General features: G+C 46.0%; 2 protein-coding genes across 3 annotated transcripts in view; one reads left to right on the top strand and one right to left on the bottom strand.

Annotated features, from left to right (window-relative positions):
- Positions 1-360: 360 nt before the first annotated feature.
- The window catches only part of SLC25A16 (solute carrier family 25 member 16), a 46764-nt gene continuing 31840 nt past the window's right edge, over positions 361-15284 (top strand). For both annotated transcript variants that reach the window (XM_064374197.1, XM_064374201.1), the window contains exons 1-2: positions 361-648; positions 10259-10351. In XM_064374197.1, coding sequence (XP_064230267.1) covers positions 519-648; positions 10259-10351 — 223 coding nt within the window. In that variant the 5' untranslated portion in view covers positions 361-518. The remainder of the gene's footprint in view (positions 649-10258; positions 10352-15284) is intronic.
- Positions 9091-9647, bottom strand: LOC110568699 (mitochondrial import receptor subunit TOM6 homolog). The gene has a single exon (XM_021672817.2). It carries the CDS (start codon positions 9645-9647, stop codon positions 9423-9425), a length of 225 nt encoding a protein of 74 aa, XP_021528492.2. The 3' UTR covers positions 9091-9422.

Below are 15284 nucleotides of genomic sequence, written 5' to 3'. Positions count from 1 at the left end.
AACTACGCGCAGCTAATTTTTGTATTTTTAGTAGAGACAGGGTTTCACCATGCTGGCCAGGCTGGTCTCGAACTCCTAACCTCTGGTGGTCCGCCCGTCTTGGCCTCCCAAAGTGCTGGGATTACAAGCATGAGGCACCGCGCCAGGCCAGGTTGTGGGTTTTGATGCGACCATCTCACTGCCCACGGTTCCCTTTTTCCGTCTGAACAGAAGGGGCCAGAGCAGAGAACAGGGAAGTAGCAACTCCGGGTGAGGCGGAATACGGGGGTCTACGAGTCTGGGTGACTCCCTCTTCCGCGTCCGGGCCCCGCCCCTCCCGCCCGATTCCCTTGGCGCGTGATTCGGGCCCCGCCCCTGCCATACGCCATCAGCTCGCGCCGCACAGCGCCGCGCCTCCTGGTGTTATTCCGCCCCGCAGGCGGGGCTGTCAGCCTCCTGTTGCCATCTGGTCGGGCTATGGTTCCGACCGGTATTGTGTAAGTTTTGCAGCCTAGGCTCCTGACACTACCCTGGTTCTGATGGCGGCGGCGGCGGCGGCGGCAGCCCTGGCGCCGGCCGACCCCCCTTCCGCGATGCCGCAGGCGGCAGGAGCTGGAGGGCCCACAGCCCGCAGGGATTTCTACTGGCTGCGCTCCTTTCTGGCCGGAGGTGAGTGCATGCCACGAAGACCCAGCCGCGCTCTGGGTGGCGGGGGTAGGATTGTGGGCAAGTGGGATGCAGGCGGCCTCTATAACATTCCTGGACTCTGGCCGCTTCAATGCTCTGCTAGATGTTTGCCCTGACCTGCTGTTACCTCTTTCTAGTAATCGCTTGACTAATGACAGCCAGGTTACGGGGAGTGGGACCTTTGGTACTCCAGCAGAGACTAGGGTGGTGGAAGGTCTAAATCAGGCACCCATTCTTCAGGGCTGGATAGAGGGAAAAGAGGAAGATCCCTTACAAAGACACTGGGGTTTTAGTGAGACATTCTGGGCACTCCTTTCTTTTACAAACACCATGAGTGACCCAACGTAGACTTGGATTTTGCTGTTTGCTTAAAGGAAAACAAATATTGGGGGTCAGCTTTTTAATGACGACTGTAAATTGTGCAAAACTGTTTACAGCCAAAACTGGTTCCAGTGATTCTAGTAAACTGTGCCACAGTACTTGACAAGCCCTATTATTGGTGTGATTTTGGGATTAAAAATGTTCATATTGTCTCTTAGGAATTACCTGGGCCTTCAATCTCCACACTTCCTTAATTACTTCTCTGGGTTGTCATCAATTATTTAAGATTCAAAAATTTAAAAATCCCACATTATACTCGTGTGCAGTGGTGCCCTACTGTAGTACCAGCTACTAGGGAAGTTGAGGCAGGCTGACTGCTTGAGCCCAGGAGATTGAGCCTGCAGTGAGCCATGATCGCACCACTACTCTCTAGCCTGAGCTAGAGAGAGACTCTCTCCTAAAAGAAAAAGAAAATAATAAAAATTCACCGGGCAGGGTGGCTCAAGCCTGTAATCAATCCCAGCACTTTGGGCAGTTGAGTTGGGCAGATCACTTGAGGTCAGATCCGCCCGCCTTGGCCTCCAAAAGTGTTGGGATTACAGGCGTGAGCCACCACGCCCAGCCTACTTCTTTTTTTTTTTTGAAGTCCAGAGTTCAAGACCAGCCTGGCCAACATGATGAAACCCTGTCTCTACTAAAATACAAAAATTTGCCAGGCATGGTGGCTCTCACCTGTAATCCTAGCTACTCAGGAGGCTGAGGCAGGAAAATCGCCTGAACCTGGGAGGCAGAGGTTGCAGTGAGCCGAGATCATACCATTGCACTCCAGCTTGGGCGACAGAGCCAGATTCTATCTCAAAACAAACAAACAAACAAAACCCCACATTAAGAGAAATTGTAGAAAGATAATATATGAAGACTGCAGCAGTATTAAGTTGTTGTTGTTGTTGTTTTGAGATAGAGTCTCACTCCCTCACTCAGGCTGAACAGTACAGTGGCATGATCTTGGCTCACTGCAACCTCTGTTTCCTGGGTTCAAGTGATTCTCGTGACTCAGCCTCCCAACTTGTTGGGATTACAGGCGAATGCTACCACACCTGGCTACTTTTTTCTTTTTTTGAGATGGAGTCTCACTGTCGCCCAGGCTGGAGTGCAGTGGCATGATCTCTGCTTACTGCAAGCTCCTCCTCTTGGGTTCAAGTGATTGATTCACCTGCTCTTGCCTCCCAAGTAGCTGGGATTACAGGTGTGCGCCACCATGCCCAGTTAATCTTTTGTATTTTTAATAGAGACTGGGTTTCCCCATGTTGCCCAGGCTGGTCTTGAACTCTGGACTTCAAAAAAAAAAAAGAAGTAGGCTGGGCGTGGTGGCTCACGCCTGTAATCCCAACACTTTTGGAGGCCAAGGCGGGCGGATCACGAGGTCAAGAGTGAGCCCATCCTGGCCAACATGGTGAAACCCCGTCTCTACTAAAAATACAAAAATTAGCTGGGCGTAGTGGCGTGTGCCTGTAGTCCTAGCTACTTGGGAGGCTGAGGCAGGAGAATTGCTTGAAGCCGGGAGGTGGAGGTTGCAGTGAGCTGAGATCGTGCCACTGCACTCCAGCCTGGCAACAGAGGGAGACTCTGTCTCAAAAAAAAAAAAGAAAAGAAAAAGTCCTGAAATACCACAGGGAAAAAAAAGAAAAAGGAATAAAAAAGAACTCTGGACTTCAAGTTATCTGCCCTCCTCTGACTCCCAAAGTGCTGGGATTAAAGACATGAGCCACCAAACAAGGCCTCAGAATTTAATTATTTTTGTCCTGCTGATAAAATGACATTTAGGCTGGGTGAAGTGGCTCCTGCTTATAATACCGGCACTTTGGGAGGCCCAGGTGGGTGGATCACCTGAGGTCAGGAGTTCAAGACCAGCCTGGCCAACATGGTGAAACTCCATCTCTACTAAAAATTCAAAAAAATTAGCCGGATGTGGTGGTGCGCACTTGTAGTCCCAGCTACTTGGGAGGCTGAGGGATGAGAATCCCTTCAACTCGGGTGGTGGAGGTTGCAGTAAGCTCAGATTGCTCCACTGCACTCCAACCCGGGCAACAGAGTGAGACTCCCTCTCAATTAAAAATAGAAAATGGGCCGGGCGCGGTGGCTCACGCCTGTAATCCCAGCACTTTGGGAGGCCGAGGCGGGTGGATCACGAGGTCAAGAGATCGAGACTATCTTGGTCAACATGGTGAAACCCCGTCTCTACTAAAAATACAAAAAATTAGCTGGGCATGGTGGTGCGTGCCTGTAATCCCAGCTACTCAGGAGGCTGAGGCAGGAGAATTGCCTGAACCCAGGAGGCGGAGGTTGCAGTGAGCTGAGATCGCGCCATTGCACTCCAGCCTGGGTAACAAGAGCGAAACTCCGTCTCAAAAAAAAAAAAATAGAAAATGACATTTAATCACATAGAAAATATTTGAGTTACAGCTATGTGCCTCCAGCTTGCTTGGTATAAATCAGAGAATAGGCTGGGCGTGGTGGCTCACGCCTGTAATCTCAGCACTTCCAGAGGCTGAGGCGGGTGGATTACGAGGTCAGAAGTTCAAGACCACTCTGGCCAAGATGGTGAAACCCTGTCTCTACTAAAAATACAAAAATTAGCCAGGTGCCATAGCAGGCACCTGTAATCCCAGCTACTGGGGAGGCTGAGGCAGGAGAATCGCTTGAACCCGGGGGATGGAGGTTGCAATGAGCTGAGAACACGCTATTGCACTCCAGCCTGGGTGACAGAGTGAGATTCTGTCTCATTAAAAAAAAAAAAAAATAGGAGAACAAAAGACCTATAGCCAGGCTCAGTGGTTCAAGGCTTCTAATCCCAATACTTTGGGTGGCTGAGGTGGGTGGATGACTTGAGCTAAGGTGTTGGAGAATAGCCTGGGCAACATGGTGACACCCAGTCTGTATAAAAAACACAAAAATTAGCTGGGCATAGTATCGTCTTCCTATTGTAGTTCCAGCTACTTGGGAGGCTGAGGCAGGAGAATCACTTTTACCTGGGAGGCGGAGATTGCAGTGAGCCGAAATCGCACCACTGCACTCCAGCCTGGATAAAAGAGCCAGACTACATGAAAGGGGGTAAAGAAAAGAGGCAATCGTTGTTGGCTAAGTTAAATGCACTTTGACAAACATGTTGTGTAATGATCACCACTGTCAAGACATAGAGTAATTCCAAAATATTTCCACTTTTCTTTTTTTTTTTTAAGACATTCTCACTCTGTTGCCTAGGCTGGAATGCAGTGGCCCAATATCACTGCAACCTCTGCCTCCCGTGTTCAAGCGATCCTCCTGTCTCAGTTTCTCTAGTAGCTGGGACTACAGGCGGGTGCCACCACTCCTGGCTCATTTTTGTATTTTTAGTGAGACCGGTTTCACCATTCTGGCCAGACTGGTCTCAAACTCCTGACCTCAAGTGATCCACCCACCTTGGCCTCCCAGTGTGTTGGGATTACAGGTGTGAGCCACTATACCCGGCTTTATTTCCACTTTTCTTTGACATTCCTCTCCTCTCATCTGCAGCCCCTGTCAACTACTGATCTGTTTTCTATCTCTATAGTCTTGACTTTTCCAGAATGTTATATAAATTGAGTCATACAATATGTAGCCTTTTGAGTTTGACCTCCTTTACTTAGCTTAATGTATTTAAGATTCATTCACATTGCACATATAAGAAACGTATTTCCTTCTTCTCTTCTCTTTTTTTTTTTTTTATGAGTCAGAGTCTTGCTGTGCTGCCCAGGCTGGAGTGCAGTGGGATGATCTCGGCTCACTGCAGCCTCTACCTCTGGAGTTCAAGCGATTCTCCAGCCTCAGCCTCCTGATTAGCTCAGACTACAGGTGCACACCATCATGCCTGGCTAATGTTTGTATTTTTTTTTTTGAGACAAGAGTCTCACTCTGTTGCCAGGCGCCAGGCTGGAGTGCAGTGGCACAATCTTGGCTCACTGCAACCTCCGCCTCCTGGGTTCAAGCAATTCTCCTGCCTCAGCCTCCCGAGTAGCTGGGACTACAGGCGCGCGCCACCATACCCAACTAGTTTTTGTATTTTTAGTAGAGACGGGGTTTCACCATGTTGACCAGGATGGTCTTGATCTCTTGACCTCGTGATCTGCCTGCCTTGGCCTCCCAAAGTGCTGGGATTACAGGCTTGAGCCACCACGCCCGGCCCTAGTAGAGACAGTATTGTTTCACTATGATGGCCAGGCTGGTCTCAAACTCCTGACCTCAGGCGATCTACCTGCCTCGGCCTCCCAAAGTGCTGGGATTACAGGTGTGAGCCATCTTGCCTGGCCCTGACACTTGATATTAAATGTGAGGAGATAAGTGTCTGTTCCTTTTTTTTTTTTTGAGACAGTTTTATTGCTTAGACTGGAGTGCAATGGCATCATCTCGGTTCACTGCAACCCCCACCTCCTGGATTCAAGCAATTCTCCTGCCTCAGCCTCCTGAGTAGCTGGGATTACTGGCACTGCCACCATGTCCAGCTAATTTTTGTATTTTTAATAGGAACAGGGTTTCTCCATGTTGGCCAGGCTGGTGTCAAACTCCTGACTTCAAGTGATTGGCCTGCCTGGCCTCCTGAAGTGCTGGGATTACAGGCATGAGCCACCATGCCCAGGAAAACATCTTTTATATGCTTATTGGCCATGTGTGTTTCTTCATTGCTTAAGTGATAGTTCAAATTTTTGGGAAATGGGTGTAACATGGAAGATTCTGTAGGAGTCCTAGTTCCATGTGATAAGAAGAAATGCCATTTGGGAAGTTACATAGCCTCCCTGTGCTTCAGTTTCTCTATTCTTTCTTTCTTTTTTTTTTGAGACAGTCTTTCCCTGTCACCTGGGCTGGAGTGGTGTGATCTCAGCTCATTGCAATCTCTGCCTTCCAGATTCAAACGATTGTCCTTCCTCATCCTCCTGAGTAGCTGGGATTACAGGCGCATGCCATCACACCCAGCTAATTTTTGTGTTTTTAGTAGAGATGGGGTTTTGTCATATTGTCCAGGCTGGTCTCGAACACCTGACCTCAAGTGATCAGCCCACCTGGGCCTCCCAAAGTGCTGGGATTACAGGACTGAGCTACTGCGCCAAGCCTCTTTCTCTTTAAAAAATTTTTTGGCTGGGCATGGTGCTTCACGCCTATAACCCCAGCACTTTGGGAGGCTGAGGTGGGCAGAACATGAGGTTAGGAATTTGAGACCCAGCCTGGCCAACATGGTGAAACTCCGTCCCTACTAAAAATACAAAAAATTAGCCAGGTGTGGTGGCGCACGCCTGTAATCTTAGCCTCTCTGGAGGCTGTGGCAGGAGAATTGCTTGAACCCAGGAGGTGGAGGTTGTGGTGAGCAGAGATCACGCTATTCACTCCAGCCTAGGTGACAGCAACTCTCCAACTAAAATAAAAAATAAAAAAAGTTATTTGTATAGAGACAGGGTTTTGCCTTGTTGCCTAGGCTGGTCTCCAACTCCTGAGCTCAAGCAGTCCTTCTGCCTCAGCCTCCCAAAGTGCTGGAATTACAGACATGAGCCACTGTGCTCACCCTTCCCAGTCTTAGAATAAGAGTACTTACCTTAGAGGGCTGTTATAATGGTTAAGTAATGTAATAAAAGCCTTGGCATAGTGCCTTTAGTTAAAGCGTAGTACCTGGTACAAAGTTGACTCCTTGTTAGCACTGACCTTGTGCAAATCTCTGTTCTTTAGTTGCTCAATCTCAAAAGGAAGATAAAAGCTACCTGACCTAAATCAGTGGAATGTTGAGATGGTTAGTTAAGTTCTTTTTTTTTTTTTTTGAGACGGGGTTTCTCTCTCGTTACCCAGGCTGGAGTGCAATGGCGCGATCTCGGCTCATCGCAACCTCTGCCTCCTGGGTTCAAGCAATTCTCCTGCCTCAGTCTCCCTAGTAGCTGGGACTACAGGCGCGCGCCACCATGCCCAGCTAATTTTTGTATTTTTAGTAGAGATGGGGTTTCACCTTGTTGACCAGGATGGTCTCGATCTCTTGACTTCATGATCCACCTGCCTCGGCCTCCCAAAGTGCTGGGATTATAGGCGTGAGCCACCATGCCCGGCCAATTAGTTAAGTTCTAAGGTACAGTAGTCTTCTGTTATCTGAAGGGAATATATTCTTTTTTTTTTTTTTTGAGACAGAGTCTCTCGCTCTGTCGTCCAGGCTGGAGTGCAGTGGTGTAATCTTGGCTCACTGCAACCTCTGCCTCCCGGGTTCAGACAATTCTCCTGCCTCAGCCTCCTGAGTAGCTGGGATTACAGGCATTTGCCACCATGCCTGACTAATTTTTTAATTTTTAGTAGAGATGGCGTTTGACCGTATTGGTCAGGCTGGTATTGAACACTAAAGGAAATATAGTCTAAGATCCCTAGTGGATGCCTGAAACTGGGGATAGTACTAAATCCTATATATGCTATGTTTTTCCCTATACCTACATATATACCTATGATAAAATTTAATTTCTAAATTAGGCACAGTAAAGAGATTAACAACAATAACCAATAAAATAGAACAATTTTATTTTATTTTTTTCTTCTGGATCTTTCATTATGTAAGTAAATAGAACAATTTTAACAATATACTATTATAAAAGTTATATGAATGGGATCTTTCAGTCTCTCTCAAAATATTTTATGGTACTATACTTACCCTTCTGCCTGTGATGTTGTGAGTTAATAAAATACTTATGGAATAAGATATGAGGTGAATGACATAGGCATTGTGATTCAGGGTTTAAAACTTATGAATTGTTTCTTCTTTTGCTTTCTTTCTTTTTGAGACAAAGTCTTGTTCTGTTGCCCAGGTTGGAGTACAGTGGTGCTGTCTTGCTCACTGCAACCTCTGCCTCCCGGGTTTTTTTTTTTTTTTTTTTGAGACAGAGTTTCGCTCTTGTTACCCAGGCTGGAGTGCAATGGCGCGATCTTGGCTCACTGCACCCTCCACCTCCTGGGTTCACGCAATTCTCCTGCCTCAGCCTCCTGAACAGCTGGGATCACAGGCACGCGCTACCATGCCCAGCTAATTTTTTGTATTTTTAGTAGAGACGGTGTTTCACCATGTTGACCAGGATGGTCTCGATCTCTTGACCTCGTGATCCACCCGCTTAGGCCTCCCAAAGTGCTGGGATTACAGGCGAGAGCCACCACGCCCGGCTATTTATTTTTTTATTTTAAAATATTTAATTTTTTTTTTAAAAGACGGGGTTTCACCATGTTGGTCAGGCTGGTCTTGAACTCCCCACCTCGGGTGATCCACCCGCCTTGGCCTCCAAAGTGCTTGGATTACAGGCATGAGCCACCATGCCCGGCCAATTTTTGTATCTTTAGTAGAGATGGGATTTCACTGTCTTGGCCAGACTGATCTTGAATTCCTGATCTCAAGTGATCTGCCCACCTTGGCCTCCCAAAGTCCTGGAATTACAGTTGTGAGCCACTGCTCCTGGACTTGTTTTTTAAAGACGGAACCTTGCTCTGTTACCCAGGCTAGAGCGTAGCGCACAATTATACCTCTCTGTGACCTCCAACTCTGGGCTCAAGTGATCCTCCTGCCTTAGCTCCAAATATTGATGCACACCACCATGCCTGGCTAATTTTTTTGTCTATTTATTATTACTATTTTGAGATGGAATTTTGCTCTTGTCACCCAGGCTGGAGTTCAGTGGCATGATCTCGGCTCACTGCAACTTCCACCTCCTGGGTTCAAGTGATTCTCCTGCCTCAGCATACCTAATAGCTGAGATTATAGGCGCCTGCCATCACACCCAGCTAAATTTTGTATTTTTAATAGAGACGGGGATTTTGTCATGTTGGCCAGCCTGGTCTCGAACTCCTGACTCAGGAGATCTGCCCATTTCAGCCTCCCAAAGTGCTGGGATTACAGGCATGAGCCATTGCACCTGGCCAATTTTTAAAATTTTTTTGTAGAGGTGAGGTCTCACTGTGTTGCCCAGGCTGGTCTCGAACTCTTAGCCTCAAGTAATTTTTCCACTTTGGCTTCCCAAAGTACTGGGATTACAGGTGTAAGCTACTGTGCCTGGCCAATTATTCAACTTTTTTTTTTTGTCTGTGTGTGTGCAGTATTTATTTCAAATGTTTGTTAAAACAGCATTGTTATTTCTCAGGACAAGAACAAAGATCACCCCCTGGAGAAGCTTAGGAACTCTGTACAGAACTTTACAGAACAGAGGCAATACTTTAGCTTAAACCTGTCTGCTGACCAGAGAATGGAATTCTGCGTGGACTCAAGGAACAAAAGGAAACTAGGCAGGGATAAGGAAAAGGAAAGCGCCCATCTGAATCAAACTTCAGCTGTCATCAGGGCACATCTTGTGATGGTCACAGATTGTAGGCTGTTTTTTGAAAGGTTCAGGTTCAGCACAGGATTCCATTTGTCTACTTGGCTACACCCCTGGCTGAGGTGCCATGAGGTCAATGTCACTCAAGTTCCTGGCCAGCCAAACTCCCGCAGCAAAGAGTCCCAAATTGAGGGTCAAGTTCCTCCGGAAGTCATTCCTATCAGTGGCAAAGCGGTAGACGCCCCGAAGCCAATCTCCCACGTTGTCCGGTATTTTGGGGGTTTCATTAGCCGAGGTGGCAGCGCTCACCGGGAGCCTGCTGGAAGCCATAACTTTATTCAACTTTTTATAAGAGTATCAACCCAGTTTATCAAGTCATTACTACATGTACAGTATTGCAGACAAGTCTATATTATCACTTTAGAAGCATGCCAAGGTAGAAAGGCTGGCCTGGATTCCGACCTATGCCAAAGCCCATGTATGCATTTTATTCTGCTTTCATCTATACTTCTGCCCATTGGCACATGGTAGGGTCCAAGTACATATTTGCTGAATGTATAAGTGAAAGACTAATTTTATGGGTAAAAGTTGATTGTTTCAATGAAAAATTCATCCAGAAGAAGAGGAGGTTACTTCAAACAGAACCTGGCAGTTGGGTAAATACCTCCAAGTGTCTGTCTCCATAACCACATTTTAGCAAGATTCCCAGTTTCATCAAATATTAGGTGCTGACTTACAATACTAAGCTTATTTTAGTAGTGTAATCATACTCACTAAGTTACAGGGAATGGGGACCAGTCATCTGCATATCCTTGCAGTGGGTAGATTTTCTCATGGCGACTAAATTAGAGATCAGAGGGTTTGCTGGCTGAACAAATAATGATTTCCATTTGGAAAGAAATGGTATGCAATTTCTTCCTGACCTTTTGAAAAATTTTTAGGTATTGCCGGATGCTGTGCCAAAACAACAGTTGCCCCATTGGATCGAGTAAAAGTTTTATTACAAGCTCACAATCACCATTACAAGCATTTAGGTGAGTTAATAGATGCTAAAGAAAAAAATGCAAAAAAAAAGAAAATAGATGCTAAAGATAAAAATCAATGAAAATATTTTGGAAAGTGGGCAAAAAAGGGAATTTAAGTTTGGGGGCAAATTTGTTCTTTTCTTTTTCTCTGTAGATTCAGGAACTGGAAAGGGGGCAAATTTTCCAAATAATATATTTCTTATCCATTATAATCCTTTGATTTGCAGTAATGGTTATATATATTATCATTTTAGGAAGCTGATACTTTCCTAGCCCAAATCTTGGAATCATTGAAGTAAATATTATGTGTTTTTTGGGATTAATGAGTCATTGTTCATAGACACATTTGACAACTCAGTCTGATTTTTTAAATGCAATTAGAGATGGAGATGAAATTTAAAAGTGTAAAATTGAAATAATTACTCCTTAAAAAAAATTTTTTTTACAAATGCATTGACTTTTTTTTTTTTTTTTGAGATGGAGTCTCAATTTGTTACCCAGGCTAGAGTGCAGTGGCGCAATCTTGGCTCACTGCAACTTCTGCCTCCAGGGTTCGAGCTATTCTCCTGTCTCAGCGTCTTGAGTAGCTGGGACTTACAAGCATGCATCATCATGCCCAGCTAATTTTTGTATTTGTAGTAGAGATGGGGTTTCACCATATTGGCTAGGATGGTCTCCATTTCTTGACCTTGTGATCCACCCACCTTGGCCTCCCAAAATGCTGGGATTACAGGCATGAGCCACTGCACCTGGCCCCAACTGCATTTTTAAAGTGTCATTGTTACAAACCTGAATGGATATTTATGCAGTATATTAATTGTAACTAATTTTCTTGTCAATATTTTTATTTTTATTTTTATTTTTTGAGACAGTCTTGCTCTATTGCCCAGGCTGGAGTGCAGTGGCGTGATCTCAGCTCACGGTAACCTCTGCCTCCTGGGTTCAAGCAGTTCTCCTGTGTCAGCCTCCTGAGTAGCTGGGATTACAGGTGTGTACCACTTCGTCCAGCTGATTATTGTATTTTTGGTAAAGACGGGGTTTTACCATGTCAGCCAGGCTGGTTTCTTTTCTTTTTCTTTTTTTTTTTTTGAGACAGACTTTTGCTCTTCTTGCCCAGGCTGAAGTGCAATGGTGCAATCTAGGCTTACTGCAACCTCTGCCTCCTGGGTTCAAGCGAGTCTCCTGCCTCAGCCTTCCGAGTAGCTGGGATTACAGGCATGCGTTACCAAGCCCGGCTAATTTTGTATATTTAGTAGAGATGGGTTTTCTCCATGTTGGTCAGGCTGGTCTCGAACTCCTGACCTCAGGTAATCCTCCTGTCTCGGCCTCCCAAAGTGCTGGGATCATAGGCGTGAGCTACCGTGCCCGGCCCTTTCTTATTTTTGATTGAAAAAAAAAAGAGAGAGAGTAGGTCTCACTCGTTACCCAAGCTGGTCTGCCAACCTGGTGAAATCCCGTCTCTACCAAAAATACAAAAATTAGCTGTGTGTGGTATTGGTTACCTGTAATCTTTGCTACTTGGGAGGCGGGGGCAGGAGAATTGCTTGAACGCAGGAGGCAGAGGTTGCAGTGAGCCAAGACTGTGCCACTGCTCTCCAGCCTGGGTGATAGAGTAAGACCTCATCTTAAATGAAAAAAAAAATTAAATATGTATGGTGGCATGTACCTGTAGTCCCAGCTACTTTTGGGAGGCTGATGTGGGAGGCTTGCTTGAGCCCAAGAATTTGAGGCTGCAGTGAGCTGTGATTGTGCCACTGTATTCCAGCCTGGGCAGCAGAGTGAGTCTCTGCCTCAAAAAAAAGAAAGAATTAGACCTTTGAACTTGTTGAGAGATTATGAAAAGCTGGAAGAAGGAAATTATTTTGTTTTGTTGTCTAAATTGAGGGAAAAATGGAGATGAATGGTATTACCCAGTATCTTCGGGTGTTTTACAGTGACCCTGCATATCAGTGTCTGAACAGGATTCTTTTATTCCTTTAACCTCCTCCCCGTGCTGATGTATGTTGTTTTGTTTCCTGATTTGTAATCATCAGGTTACATATTCATATTAGGTTTCATGCTCTATAGGCCTGCATGCCATGCGTTATAGTGTATCCCGGTTACAGTATACCTTACAAGGCGTACAAAATTTGGAGTGGAATTCCTAGAGTGCAACAATGAATTTTTTTTTTTTTGAGATGGAGTCTCATTCTGTTGCTCAGGCTGGAATGCAATGGCACGATCTTGGCTCACTGCAACCTCTACCTCCCCGGTTCAAGTGATTCTCCTGCCTCAGCTTCCCGAGTAGGTGGGATTAACAGGCGCCTGCCACCACACCAAGCTGATCTTTGTATTTGTAGTAGAGACAGGGTTTCACCACGCTGGCCAGACTGGTCTTGAACTCCTGACTTCAGGTGATCCACCCACCTCAGCCTTCCAAAGTACTGGGATTACAGGCTTGAGCCACTGCAACTGGCAACAATGAGCTATTATAGTAGTATCTGGAGTATCCTCTATCTTTAATATATACATGCCCCCTCAAAAAAATAAATCTGTATTGGTGGCCTTTCATTTAATTAATTAATTTATTTATTTATTTTGAGACCGAGTTTCACTCTTGTCGCCCAGGCTGGAGTGCAATGGTGCAATCTTGGCTCACTGCAACCTCTGCCTTCTCTGAAGAAATTGGAATTACAGGCGCTTGCCACCATGCCTGGCTAATTTTTTGTATTTTTAGTAGAGGCGGAGTTTCACTGTTTTGGCCAGGCTGGTTTCCAACTCCTGATCTCATGATCCGCCTATCTCGGCCTCCCAAAGTGCTGGGATTACAGGAGTGAGCCACTGAGCCTGGCCTTAATTTTATTTTAAAATGCTCCTATGCATTTTATTCCAGGTACCTCCCCACATTTTTAGGTGTAAGATAGTTTTTTTAATTTTTCTTTTTTTAAAAATAAAAATTATAGGCCGGGCGTGGTGGCTCACGCCTGTAATCCCAACACTTTGGGAGGCTGAGGTGGGTGGATCACGAGGTCAGGAGTTCGAGACCAGCCTGGCCAACATGGTGAAACCCCGTCTCTACTAAAAATACAAAAATTAGCTGGGTGTGGTGGTGGGCACCTGTAATCCCAGCTACTAGGGAGGCTGAGGCAGGAGAATTGCTTGAAACCAGGAGGCAGAGGTTGCAGTGAGCCGAGATCTTGTGCCACTGCTCTCCAGCCTGGGCGGCAGAGTAAGACTCTGTCTCAAAAAAGTAAATAAATAAATAAAATAAAATAAAAATTATAACTCCTTATAAAACCATAATTTTACTTTAAAAAAAATTTTTTTTTTTTTTTTTTTTTTTTTTTGAGATGGAGTTTCGCTCTTGATACCCAGGCTGGAGTGCAATGGCGCGATCTCGGCTCACCGCAACCTCTGCCTCCTGGGTTCAGGCAATTCTCCTGTCTCAGCCTCCTGAGTAGCTGGGATTACAGGCACGTGCCACCATGCCCAGTTAATTTTTTGTATTAGTAGAGACGGGGTTTCACCATGTTGACCAGGATGGTCTCGATCTCTTGACCTCGTGATCCACCCGCCTCGGCCTCCCAAAGTGCTGGGATTACAGGCTTGAGCCACCGCGCCCGGCCTTTTTTTTTTTTTTAAAGATGGGGTTTCACCATGATGGCCAGGCTGGTCTTAAACTCCTGACCTCAGGTGATCCACCCACCTCGGCCTCCCAGAGTGCTAGGATTACAGGCGTGAGTCACAGCGCCCAGCCTAAAAAAATTTTTTTTTTAAAAGTTTTTGAGATATAGTTTTACTCTTGTCACCCAGGCTGGAGTGCAATGGTGCAATCTCAGCTCACTGCATCCTCGTCCTCCAGGTTGAAGCAGTTCTCCTGCTTCAGCCTCCCATGTAGCTAGGAGTACAGGCGCATGCTACCACACCCGGCTTATTTATTTATTTATATTTTTATTTATTTATTTTTGAGACAGAGTCTTGCTCTGTTGCCCAGGCTGGAGTGCAGTGGTGCAACCTCAGCACACTGCAGTCTCCGTCTCCTGGATTCAAGTGATTTTCCTGCCTCAGCCTTCTGATTAGTTGGGATTATAGGTGTGCGCCACCATGCCCAGCTAATTTTTTTTATTTTTAGTAGAAGTAGGGTTTCACCATGTTGGCCAGGATGGTTTTGATCTCTTGACCTCGTGATCCGCCCGCCTTGGCCTCCCAAAGTGCTGGGATTACAGGTGTGAGGGTATGAGCCACAGCACCCGGCCTGGTTTTTTTTTTTTTGAAACAGAGTCTTGCTTTGTCACCCAGGCTGGAGTGCAGTGCTGAGATCTTGGCTCACTGCAACCTCCACCTCCTGGGTTCAAGAGATTGTCCTGCCTCAGCTTCCCGAGTAGCTGGGATTACAGGTGCCGACCACCACGCCCAGCTAAGTTTTTGTATTTTTAGTAGAGACAGGATTTCATCATGTTGGCCAGACTGGCTTGAACTCCTGACCTCAGGTGATCCACCCACCATGGTCTCCCAAAGTGCTGGGCTTACAGGCATGAGCCACCATGCCCGGCCCCTAAAATTTTGCTTTTTTAAACATGATTTTTCACAGTTGATAAAGATACACTATTGGACAAAACTATTACTTCTACTTTAGCTTCTTATAAAAAGTGTGACATTACTTCCAAGGCATCAAAGACTTATTTTTATTTTGTCTTTTATTTTAGTAAACTTTTTTGTTTTTTGGTATCAGTGTCTTATTCTGTCACCCAGGCTGGATTGCAGTGTTACGATCACAGCTCCCTGCAGCCTGTACCTCCTGGGCCCAAGCTATCTTCCTGCCTCAGCCTCCTGAATAGCTGGGATGACAGGCGAGCGCCACCACACCAAGCTGATCTTTGTATTTGTAGTAGAGACAGGGTTTCACCACGCTGGCCAGACTGGTCTTGAACTCCTGACTTCAGGTGATCCACCCACCTCAGCC

This window comes from Aotus nancymaae, unplaced genomic scaffold (genome assembly GCF_030222135.1).
Source record: "Aotus nancymaae isolate 86718 unplaced genomic scaffold, 86718_ANA_hifiasm-v0.15.2.pri h1tg000010l, whole genome shotgun sequence".
NCBI lineage: Eukaryota > Metazoa > Chordata > Mammalia > Primates > Aotidae > Aotus > Aotus nancymaae.
Note: the sequence above shows the minus strand (reverse complement) of the source record. Positions and strands in the feature narration are given on the sequence as shown.

Bases quoted from the DNA above. Each gene is read 5' to 3' on its own strand.
- LOC110568699 (XM_021672817.2), bottom strand. From the start codon at position 9,647: ATGGCTTCCAGCAGGCTCCCGGTGAGCGCTGCCACCTCGGCTAATGAA.